At 47.9% G+C, this 12,143-nt stretch overlaps 1 protein-coding gene across 1 annotated transcript; it reads left to right on the forward strand.

Moving 5' to 3' along the window:
* Positions 1 to 1,012: 1,012 nt before the first annotated feature.
* tsr1 (TSR1 ribosome maturation factor) lies at positions 1,013 to 9,524 on the forward strand. The gene is made up of 15 exons (XM_080526534.1): positions 1,013 to 1,137; positions 1,436 to 1,539; positions 1,732 to 1,960; positions 2,396 to 2,530; positions 2,775 to 3,229; positions 3,454 to 3,598; positions 3,852 to 4,042; positions 6,186 to 6,391; positions 6,489 to 6,648; positions 6,773 to 6,883; positions 7,167 to 7,299; positions 7,456 to 7,572; positions 7,984 to 8,124; positions 8,566 to 8,640; positions 8,984 to 9,524. Exons 1-15 carry the CDS (start codon positions 1,020 to 1,022, stop codon positions 9,160 to 9,162), a joined length of 2,499 nt encoding a protein of 832 aa, XP_080382660.1. The 5' UTR covers positions 1,013 to 1,019; the 3' UTR covers positions 9,163 to 9,524.
* Positions 9,525 to 12,143: the final 2,619 nt, after the last annotated feature.

Consider the following 12,143-nt stretch of genomic DNA (forward strand, 5'->3'; position numbering starts at 1 on the left):
TTCTTGGAACTAGTTATCGACGTATGTCGCAATTGTTTACCACCCCGCACCACCACATTTTAGGTACGTGCAAAAACAACGTGAAGCTAAGCTAGGCTAGCCAGGGTACACTCACCCTGCAGACAGGCCAGGCGGGCGGAGCGGAGCGGAGAATGTCGCCGTGTGGTTCGGGACAGGAAGACGAGTACTGGTCCCGGGCCTGTGTGCCTTTGCTCCTGTGCTTTATTGACCTTATGCTGACTTCTGATGTTTTTCCAATGCCGTCAACCGATCTGTCGCTTTTAAATCGACTGTCTTGCTGGCTAAAAAGGCTAGGAAAACTCCACCCTGGGACTAACACGGGGGGCCCAGAATCTCGAATCCCCTAAACCAGGCAGGTCCCAAAGATGGCGGCCGTGCGTTCCGCCCGTGACAAAATACGGCGGGGGGAAATGTGAGAGGGATGTCCTCCTAAGAACACCCCGAAAACACCCCAAACACACTGCGACCGCACCCTTAATGTCGTCGGAAGATTCGAGAGGCCTCCTCTTTGAACGAGACTTTAGTATTTCACTGTGACTGTGTTCTATTATGTCGGGGCTGTGATTTTCTCTCCCGTCCTCTCGCAGTCTGTTCCTGGAACGCCAGTTCCGCCCTATCGCTGTAAACAGAGAGGTTTTTTTTTGTGCTGTAAACTCCCTCTGACCTGAACCAGAGGATGGAGCGAGAGAGCAGCAAAGCAAAACCCCGAGGGCGGAGACATCTACGGCGTAAATATTCAAATAATATGATCGGTGATAAGGTGGCTTTTGTGTACATGTAGCATTCACATCGACAGTCTTCTAGCGACATTCTTAATTCATAGGGGACGTTGTGTTCAGTAAATGTGTGGACATAATAGAACAATTATGCCTGCAGTTTTTCCGAAAAACAGTAGATGGCAGTACCATTACTCTATGGACAATACTCCACGGCAGTAGCGCGAGAAGAAGTTGGCGTACGCGGAAGCTGGATACTGTTGGTCGCACACGCTGTGCGAAATGTCTGCTGTGGGAGAACAGCAGCAGGGCCATAGGGCCGGAGTTTATAAACAGAAAAACAAAGGTCATAAACATGGCAAACATCGGACGAAAGGGGAAATCGAGCGTGAGAACAAGGGTAAGCCGTACAGACACCGGAGTGGCTAGGCTTCGCTGTTATAACTACATCATAAATAAACCATGGGCCACACATGCATGCTGCCCTGAAACACGTGCTTCTTCAAATGGAGTGTCTAGCTATGTCACAGCCATGTAATATAATAGGAACAACATTAAAACACCTACTATTTTCAGAAGGTCTAGCGATTTTTTTGGGGGTAGCTATATTATCTCTATTATCCAACAATGATCGCCGTCTGGTTTTATACCAGTGGCAGTACTGGTCTTAAATGTATTTGTGTGTCGCCTTTGAACAGGTCGAGTTTCGGTGACAGCCCTCACCAAAAAACAGAGAAAAGAGCAGAGGAAGATGGACCGAAGACACAAAGCCAATCAGCTGCGCAGGAATAAGAAGGACCAGGTACGAGATGTTTACACATCTGGCATAACTGTGCCCCCTATGGTCATAGAGGTGCCATAGTCTGAAGCAGAGAGGTTCGCTCTTATAACGTTCCAATATCCACATATCATACAGTATAAAATGAAGCAATGTATTGGCCATGCATTGTAACTGGTACACTTGTGTGACACAGCTGATGTCCCTCCCCTTTAGGTCCTGACAGAGAAGCGCCGCCTGGGCAGCAGGGATGGTCCCCCCCACTTGGTGGTTGTGGTGTCCCTCCATGCTAGCGTCGACGCTGGGGCTGTCACCAAGATACTAAAGGGAGAGGGTGCTGGGGGTCTCGTGCGGGATGAGCAAGGTGTGAGCGGAGTCAGCGACAGCTTTGGCCTGGTTCTGCCTCGCTTCAAACAGAGGTTCACATTTCTACGCCCAGATCCAGGTAACCCTCAGACTTTCATGTCATGTGCATAATTAGCTCTGACGTAACACTCCATATCATTTAATCAGATGGATATATCCATACAGATATGGATGTATATGTTACGGTACATGTGGGAAAACTAGGGTTAGGGTTAGGTGCTAGGGTTAGGGTTAGGGATAGCCGGGTTACTGATAGGGGTAGGGTTAGACATGCCAGCATGTACCAAGTGGACGTAGCACCTAACCCTAATCCTAGTTTTCCCACATGTACCGTATTCCCACATGTACCGTAACATATACATACAGTATAACATAACGTTATACCCGTCATTACCCAAAGCCACAGTGGCTCTCTATCACAATTGAATTTCCGCTTCTTCGTTTACAATGATGGAATTGACACTACGCGGAAATGAGACTCATGACTCAATGCCCTCCCTCTCTGTCTTTATAGCGGACATGCACACCCTGTTGGATGTGGTGAAGGTTGCAGACAGCCTGGTGTTTGTGATGGACTCCACAGAGGGCTGGGACAGCTATGGAGACTACTGCCTTTCCTGTCTCTTCGCACAGGGTCTGCCCAGCCATGGTGAGCTACTTTGCAAAGCATAAACATACACATGCAATCCCCTGTGGTTCACTTAGCCTGTACCCCGTAATCTGTGGTGTATGTATGCTAACGGTTTACAGTACATTGACTGTACATTTAAACCAAACTTTTTTTCAGCTTAAGCTGAAAGTATTTTGAAAGTATTTCAAATACTTATTTCAACCCAGGTATGGTATGTCCCGTCCCTCGATAACCTTCACTGTCTTCGCCCCCCCTCCCCCAGCTCTGGTGTGCCAGGGTGTGTCAGACCTGGCTGTGAAGAAGCGAGTGGATTCAAAGCGGGCACTGTCCAAGAAAGTAGAGATCCGTTTCCCCAACGCGCGCCTCTTCCCTCTGGACTCAGATCAGGATGCCACGCTGCTGCTCAGACACCTGGGCGCACAGAGACAGAGGAAGCTCGGCTTCCGCTCCCGACGTCCACACCTTTTAGCCCAGCAGGTCACCTATACCCCTAACAGCACAGAGGAGGGGACCGGGGGTGTTCCCACGGGCCTGGGGACCCTGTGTGTCTCTGGGTACGTCCGTGGCTGCCCCCTGCAGGTGGACCGGCTGGTGCACATCGCTGGACATGGGGACTTTCAGCTCAGCCAGGTCGACGCTCCTATAGACCCCCTGACCCTCAACACTACAACCCCTCGCCCAGCGAAACCAGGCAAGGCAGGGGACATAGACATGCAGGTGGGTCCGGTTAAGACTTTGATGGCTGAGATGATTGTGTATCTGTTAAAGTTGAGTGTAGTTTTTTAAAACATATTTAATGACAATAACTCAATGCAAAGTTACAGTAATCATTTATGAGCACTTACATTTTTACGTTAAAACGGTCAACATTAATGGCCCTAGTGTATTTTCTTGTGACTTTATATCCTAACTGCGTCCTGCGTACTGTGTGTTCTTCACAGGATGGTGCTTACGAGGCAGCCTCTGTGCGGGTGCTGATGAAGGCAGATCCGTCCCGCAGGGAGACCCTGGCCGCTGAGGCAGAGGTAGACCCCATGGACGGGGAGCAGACCTGGCCCACCGACACAGAGCTTCTGGAGGCTGAAGGTAAAGGTGGAGAGCTGAAACGATTGAATTACTACACAATCAAAGTCGGTGGTATTTGCTTTCGGTACATCATAGGATAACGCGGATGAAGAAGTGCATAGGATACTACCTAGGCCTATTTACTACCTAAAGACATTTATGATATGGCTATGATACAATAAGACATAGATAACATTAAGTATTCAGACTTCTGAGATTTTGGCTGTGGTGAAGTTTTCTGAATGTCTCTCTCTCCCTACCTCTTGGGGTCTAGAGGCTAGAAAGACCAAGCGGATGATGAAGGTACCCAAGGGAACGTCAGAATACCAGGCCACATGGATCCTGGATGACGGAGATGAGGACGGAGAGGAGGATGAGGAGAGCTGTGACAGTGAGGATGAGGAGGATGATGATGGAATGATAGATGAAGCCATGGACGGAGATGAGGAGGAGATGAATTCACAGGTGAGCGCGAGGAGGGCCCTGGGAAACTGCATTGCAATGCACGCACGCATTGTTTCCAGGCATATAGCCATACAGAAGAAAGAGCGACACTTTTTATGCTTGCCACATCCTGTCGTGGTGCATTGCGAGGTTAGCTGTGGGGTTTGTTTGCCCTCTGCTAGTTGCCATGGTGATAGACTAACCACTCCTGGGTAGGTTTAGTGTAAAGAGGAGGGGAGGGACCTTGCCTCATTACGTTTTTTTCCCACCTTTTTCCTGATGTGTGCGCTTTGCACTCCCCCGGGGGCATTACACACTTGTGTAAGAGAGAGGCTTCCAGTCTTGACTCTTGTTCTTTCTGAATCGTAGTGCACACTTAAGGTAAAGTGGGAAGTGGCTGCGATCTGGCTGATGCCCTCAGAGTGCGGTGGGGTGGGGGTGGGGGGGGGGGTAGAGAATCACCTAGGAGATCCAACGATTGGCGGAGAGGGTGCAACAATGCATGCATACGTGACCTGCGGTTAGTGAGCGGCGCGACGTAGCGGACCCGGTACGCTGTTTGTTTTCTCAGTGTCTGCCTCTGGGCCACAGTGCCAGGCTGCTCACTGCAACAATAGTGTTTGGAGCAGGAGTCCCGAGAGAAGCCTGTCTTCCTGCCTGTCGACAGCTTCCTGTCTTGACAAGGGGGGCGGTGAGGGGGGGGTGGCCATTTATTTATAACAGCCTTTGCTTGAAAGAAGGGGGGAAATTCTTCAACGTGTTCCACAACATTTATTTTCTTTAATCGTTATTAGCATGTGTTTGATGTGGGGGGGTGGGGGGGTTAGCAGCGCACACAGGGTTTTCTATGAGATGTTAACAATGGGGGAAATGGTACCCATGATGATAATGGGTATTATTATTATTACAGCTGGGATTGTTCTATGGGTTGTGAATCAGCCCCACGCTGTGTGGATTCCCCTCATGTATCTCAAGTATCTTTTACTACCGTGAGAAACACAGAGTGCAACTTCTTTTCAATGATTTTCTTCTGTAGGCAAATATAGTATCGGTTACTGAAAATAAAGCAAGAGAGTAGAACTTTTTTCAACTGGAGGCGCCCAGAGTGACGCTTCGGTCGAGTTAAAAACAATGGACAGAAACGTTCAAGCGCTTTGATAAAAATGCAGTGTGATCCCAGACTACGGCGACGCATGAGACCGTAGGCGCATGCATTACTGTTGCTTGGTCCGTATTAACTCATTGACTGCCAAAGACGCCAATTGGCGTCTTATAGAATAGTAACGTTGACTGCCAAAGACGCCAATTGGCGTCTTATAGAAAAAAAAAAAAAACCGCGGGGATCGCGTTATTGACATGTTCTACACCTAGCGAGTGAATTTCAGACTTGGGTGTAATGTATTTCGGTCCCAGATGGGGGCAGTAGTTCGATAAAAGCCTGGAGAAGGAAGTGGCTTGCTGTGGGTTGTAGTAATGGCGAAACGGATCAGGGTATGTGCCAAACGCGGCGCGGAGCATTGCGGAGCATTGCGGAGCATTGCGGAGCATTGCGGAGCATTGCGGAGCATTGCGGAGCATTGCGGAGCATTGCGGAGCATTGCGGAGCATTGCGGAGCATTGCGGAGCATTGCGGAGCATTGCGGAGCATTGCGGAGCATTGCGGAGCATCGCGGAGCATCGCGGAGCATCGCGGAGCATCGCGGAGCATCGCGGAGCATCGCGGAGCATCGCGGAGCATCGCGGCCATCGCGCGACTCTTCAAACAGTTCAGAGTCGGATGATACAGAAAAAGTCCAGAAAAAAAAAAAAAAAAGTTCTGCAGAAAAAGCTCGTTTTCTCTGTTTATTGGTCAAAATCAGGTGTTTTTGCTGAAACCACCCTATGTTCTACGGCCGATTTCTAAACACTCAAAGAGGCTAGAAACAAACTTTCTTTTTCTGATGAAAGAAGAGAGTCTAAAGTTTTGGTAGATATGTTCAATGTTTATGTAGTCCGAAAACTCAATATTTGGTGGGTCTTCAAAGTTCAGCGAAAATGCCCCAAAAGTCTGGCAGTGTGGAGCTCTCCGCTCTGAACATGGCTGGCAGTCAAAGATATTTACATTGCATATATGAGTTACGCAAGTCACGTGTCTGACAAACTGTACGTTTCCTGTTTTATTTAGGATGCTGGTTCAGGTTGTGCCTCTGATGAGGAAGAGGAGCAGGAAGAGTTGACCTCCACGGACCATGGTGGAGCCGACCAGCGCTATGATGAGCACGTGGATGAGGCTGAGGAAGGAGAGGGGTTAAAACGCTACCGTGAAGCTCGGGCCAATGAGCAGTTCCCGGATGAAGTGGACACACCCCTAGACTCTGCAGCCAGAACCAGGTAAGACTCGGTTTGTCTCTGTAGTGTGATTTAGGGGTAGAGGAATGGCCCGACACCATTGCTGTGAATTGACGACCTCTTTTTCCATCGTGCCCAGGTTCCAGCGCTACAGGGGTCTGAAGAGTTTCCGCTCCTCCCCATGGGACCGCATGGAGAATCTGCCTGTCGACTACTCCCGCATCTTCCAGTTCCAGAGCTTTGAGCGCACCCGTCGTCGCGTCCTGGCTGAGGCTGCGCAGGAGGTAGAGGGGGCCACGGTAAGGTGTGCATGCGTGAGAGAGAGGGAAACAATCAAATAACCCTAATGCCTAATAATGAAATAAATCAAATAACCCTAATCCTAATCTGTACCGTGTTACTTCCCTCTTCTCCTCCTTGTAGGTCGGCTGGTATGTGACCCTACACATTGTGGATGTTCCCCCCTCAGTGATGCAGAGTGTCCAGGCAGGCAAGCCTCTGGTGCTGGTCTCCTTGCTGCCCCACGAACAGAAGGTACGTGTCCTGAGAGAAGCTTTAGTGTGATAGTCCTAATTCATTATGTCCCATTCATGTTTTAGTCCACTCTTCTTCTGAAATGTGGTGCCCAGTATCACAGATATTTTAAGAAAGGGATAATTTACTCAAATTACAAATGAACCTGATTTCCCACATAACTTGGCGTTGTTGGATTCACCAAGACAATATTTGGATTTTCTAGTTTAGCCCGACTTGAAATCCCTTTAACAAAATGCTTCTTGCCTCACCTTACCCCGTGTTTGGTGACGTCGCTGAGCAGATGTCAGTGATGCACATGCTGGTGAGGAGGCACCCCAGCAGCACAGAGCCCATCAAGTCCAAAGAGGAGCTGGTGTTCCACTGTGGCTTCAGGAGGTTCAGAGCGTCTCCCATCTTCTCTCAGCACACCTCAGGTACCACCGCCACACACGGAGCAAACACTTGGTTTACACTGTGGCACCAATCAACACACTGTAAGAAAGGTCCGGAAACAGTGTTTTTCTGCTTCGTTCGTCTAAGCAATCAGTGGCAGGCTCCGTGTTCTAACCTGTGATTGGCTCTCTCCCCAGCTGACAAGCACAAGTTGGAGCGCTTCCTGCGGCATGATGGCCCCACCGTGGTGTCTGTGTACGCCCCAATCACGTTCCCCACTGCCGGGGTCCTGGTCTTCAAACAGAGGGAGGATGGTAGGTCCCCACAATATGGTCATGCTGCAAAGTAAAAAAACAACAACAACAAAAAACCATAGACCTCTCCCTGTATCTGATCCTGTACCTCCCTGTGTATCTGAGCCTGTATCTGATCCTGTACCTCCCCGTGTATCTGAGCCTGTATCTGAGCCTGTACCTTTCCCTGTATCTGAGCCTGTATATGAGCCTGTATCTGAGCTTGTATCTGAGCCTATATGTAAGGCTGTACCTCTCCCTGTATCTGAACCTGTATCTGAGCCTATATGTGAGGCTGTACCTCTCCCTGTATCTAAGCCTGTATCTGAGCCTGTATCTCTCCCTGTATCTGAGCCTGTATGTAAGGCTGTATCTGAGCCTGTATCTGAGCTTATATATGATGCTGTACCTCTCCTGTCCTCTCTCTCTTAGGCATGCAGGACCTGGTGGCTACGGGCAGTCTGCTGAGCTGCGACCCACAGCGCGTAGTGCTGAAGAGGATCGTGCTGAGTGGACACCCCTTCCACATAAACAAACGTTCTGCTGTCGTTAGATACATGTTCTTCAGCAGAGGTAAGAGGCCTGATACAAAGAGGATTGTACCCCCCCCCCCCCTTTCCATTAGATATATCAACATGGGCCTTTACTGAAGAGAATAATTTTGTTCATATCCTGTACGTTGGGCAACTCAAAAGTCAATGTGTAGTTGAAACTATGCCTCCAGTAATGATACTTAATTGGTAAAGGAGAGAACGCACACCACAGAAAACCTGGGCGAGGTGCTGGCAACGGAACAAAATACTATTAAAAGGAGTAGAAGCCGCACACTCTAGTTCCAGATGCAAAAAAGTGTAGATTTAATATGACAACGGTTTCGGCCGTAGCCTTTGTCAAGTCTTACATGATACATACAGTAATGATACTACCAACATGCCTATGAAGGAAAAAGAACTGACGCTTTTCAATGATCAACTTCATTGTTAACGGAGCCCTCTTGCCCGCCTCTCCCTGCAGATGACATCCTGTGGTTCAAACCTGTTGAGCTGCGGACCAAGTGGGGTCGGAGAGGAAACATCAAGGAGGCCCTAGGTAAGAAAAAGGAACATCTATACTATAATCACAACACAGGGTCAAAGCTGTACTATGCTGGCCTAGTGTCGTATACACCATAGTTGCTATAACAGTGCTAGAAAGGACAGTGTGAAAAGAAAATGTCCAAGCACGGTTCAGGTTGGCCCTGTAGTGTGCAAAGTCCTCTAGGTTTTACCTAGGGTTATAGTGAATACCATCACGTTTCTTAATAACAATTTCAGCCCACACTAGATAATGTCGGTAGTAAAAAGAGATGCATGTGTGCGTGTAGTTTATATGGCAATTAAATGATCTTGACAACACACTAACTTGACCCTTCATGTGTGGATGTTTTTCTCAGGTACTCACGGACACATGAAGTGTGTATTCGACAGCCAGCTACGATCTCAAGATACTGTCATGATGAACCTATACAAGAGAGTCTACCCTCGCTGGACATTTGACCCGTATGTGCCCCTGCCCCTACCCTGGGTCAAGAATGAGAGAGCTGAGGTGGTGGAGGATTTTGACATGGACTAGTTGGGTGCCATATTAAGTCTACTAACTATAAGCGTTGCATATTGATTAAGCAGACAGACTTGCATCAACTGTGGCAATGACATCTTCACGCCAAGAACTGTGTTGTAATTTGTATTAAATAAAACACATTTGAACAAATGTTGGGCTTTTTGTTTAATGTAAGTTGTGACATTGGAAAGCTTCCTTTTCGATTGAGTTTGTTCCATTGCTGGCCACTAGATGGCGACCATGTATCAGAGTAATGAGTTTCGTTGCATTGGCTGTGATGAACAGAACTGGATTGAACTGAATATCAAGCTCAACTCACAGACTGTTTCTATAAAATGCACTTTTAAATGCCTCTGCCAATCCTGAAGACAGATTTCTGAACCAAATATATTATGGTAAGATCAATACTTGCTCAAGGATCCTTTACCAGAAACCTGAACAACATGACTGATAATTAAAATGTAGAGTTTAAATCTGACTTGTGTGTCATTATTTCATCCACCTTTATTTTGTATTGTCCACACTTGTATTTTGTATTGCATTCCCGATTGTACTTGCTTCATATTTTTTTATGTGCCATCTGTAAAGCATAGTATTATAGATCCCATTGAAAATGCCCACTGTGATTTGTGCATCAAAACACCAATGTAGTTAATACTAGTCTAGTATTAACAGAACACACACGCCTCAACACACACACACACACACACTCCCTGGTGGTCTCCCTCTGACCTGAAGCCCCTTTTTCACCACAAGTCAGACTCACACGCAGAGAGTGTGACCCCTCACTTGTTCTCTCAGGATCTCCAACGCTCAACAACATCCCTCCCCATCCCAAGACTTTTTTTCTTCTTCTTCTTTTTTTTTTTTTTTTTTACTCCTCAGAGAAACAATGATTTATGAATTGTAATATTTATCATAAAACTCCGCTCTCGCATGCTCGGAGCTACATGATTCATCCCAGGGCTCTGTTGGGACTGCACCACAGAGGCATGCCAATATGTCTGGGAAAGAAGAAGAAGGTGAAGACTTGGGATAGGGAGAAGAAGAGGAGAACATGATCCAAGAAATCGAGGGGATCAAAAGTTCAGTGTGTGAATTTTTTCATACTGTGAATTAGATTTTTGAAAAATAAAGATAAAACAATCATACAAGAGTAATGCCTCTTTATTGCCCTGGGGGAGGGATGGGGGAACGGAGGGTGGGGGGGGGCGGCAAGCTGGGAGCCCTGGACAGCTTTGCTGAAACACTCCATTTATTTTCTACTTCTTTTTTTTTTTTTTTTTACATGTATTGAGGCAAGCAAGGGTACTGAACAGTGATGTGTTGAACACATCTTGTTTAAAGCTGAAGGGGTGTGGTGTGCCTGGCTGCATATTCACGTTTGGGGGTGGGGGGGCAGAGGGGGTGGGGAGGTCGGGGGGTGGGGGGGAATTCGATACCCCCGCTATGGAGAATGTCCTTAAAGTAACACATGTAAAGACTGGAACTCTCTTCAGTCGTGCACCGGGTAGGCCTAAACTGCATTTTTCCCCCCTGACTCTATATCAATTCGAAACAGATAAACATTTCGTTGTTTATGGACCAACTGCGACGTGGTGAGGCAGAATCCGTCCAGCCCATAACTGAAGTGTGTGTTTGGCGCTGGCCATGTTCAGAAGGAGTTAACGCTGGTGGCTGAGGGCTGTTTAGATCTGGAATGTCCTGTGGTTCCCAGTTCACTGCCACCACACTCAGCTGGCTCCCACTGAAGATATAATGGGTGAGAGATTTTTCCGTTGGATGCGGATAAAGACAGGGGAGGGAGAGAGAAAGGGGGTGGTAAGGGGAGCGAGAGATAAGGGAACGATCCATCGATGGTGTTCAAACTGAATAAAACCAGAGATGGAGAGAGAGAGAGAGAGAGAGAGAGAGAGAGAGAGAGAGAGAGAGAGAGAGAGAGAGAGGGAATGCAAAGGGGGATCTATAGAGCAGGGAAATGAGAATAAGAGCTGTTGGGGAAGAGAGAGAGAGAGAGAGAGGGAGAAGGAGAAAAGAAGGAGTGTGAGAGAGGTTGAGCTGAGGCGGTGTGGGCGAGAGGGAGAAAGAGAGCGAGAGTGGCTGGCGTTTATGGATAGCAGATGTGGCGCTGTGGGGTTTTGGCCGGGGTTCGAGTGCGCGTGAATCCCGCACCGGCTGGGTGGCACCGGGGTGAGGAGGAGGTCACTGCACCGCAGCACACAGCCCATAAAACACTGAGAGAGGGAGGGAGGGAGGTGGAGAGGGAGGAGAAGGGGGGGGGGGAGACTGTGCCCAGAAGACACAACAGCACCAGCCTGGGACTGCAAGGCAGTAAGGGTGTGCACATCACAATCACAAACACATGCATGCACACTTCACACACATTCTTCGATTGAGGCAAAACCCATACAAATCTTCATCGTATATGATAACTGCCTGAAAAGGGTTTCTTGATACAGACGATGTTACTGATCCCAGTGATTTGTGTCAAGATGATCCCTCATCTGGTAGGTTCCCCCCCAGTATAGGGAAAGATACTTTGAAAAAGTGTGAAATGGAAATGTTCCGCCACCCCATAGATTCATACTGAATTCATTGCATGATTCCACTGACACTAGAATGAGGGCCAGCCACATGTGGTTTGATCCAGGCACACATACACTGACTATTTTCTTCACCTGTTTATCCATCCATCCGTGTATCTTTTCAACATCATCGCTTCATTTACTTTGTTTTGTCCATGCGTCCTTATGCTGGTTAAGAAAAAGAATCAAAGTAATAAAGAGGAAGCGCTGATGCTGGTGAATCTAAATGAGTGTTAGTGGCATCACACATGGCCCACCACTGTTGCCCTCTTTCAAATTAACTTATCCTGCTCTACCTAGAACATCCTAGACCATCCTAGAACATGCTAGAACCTATTCAAACCCTTTTCAATACTTACTCTACTACTTCTATTGGCCCCATTTTCTTTTGGTCTTTCCTTTATGGTA

Source organism: Nansenia antarctica, assembly GCF_963989245.1.
Source record: "Nansenia antarctica genome assembly, chromosome: 3".
In the NCBI taxonomy this organism is placed as follows: domain Eukaryota; kingdom Metazoa; phylum Chordata; class Actinopteri; order Argentiniformes; family Microstomatidae; genus Nansenia; species Nansenia antarctica.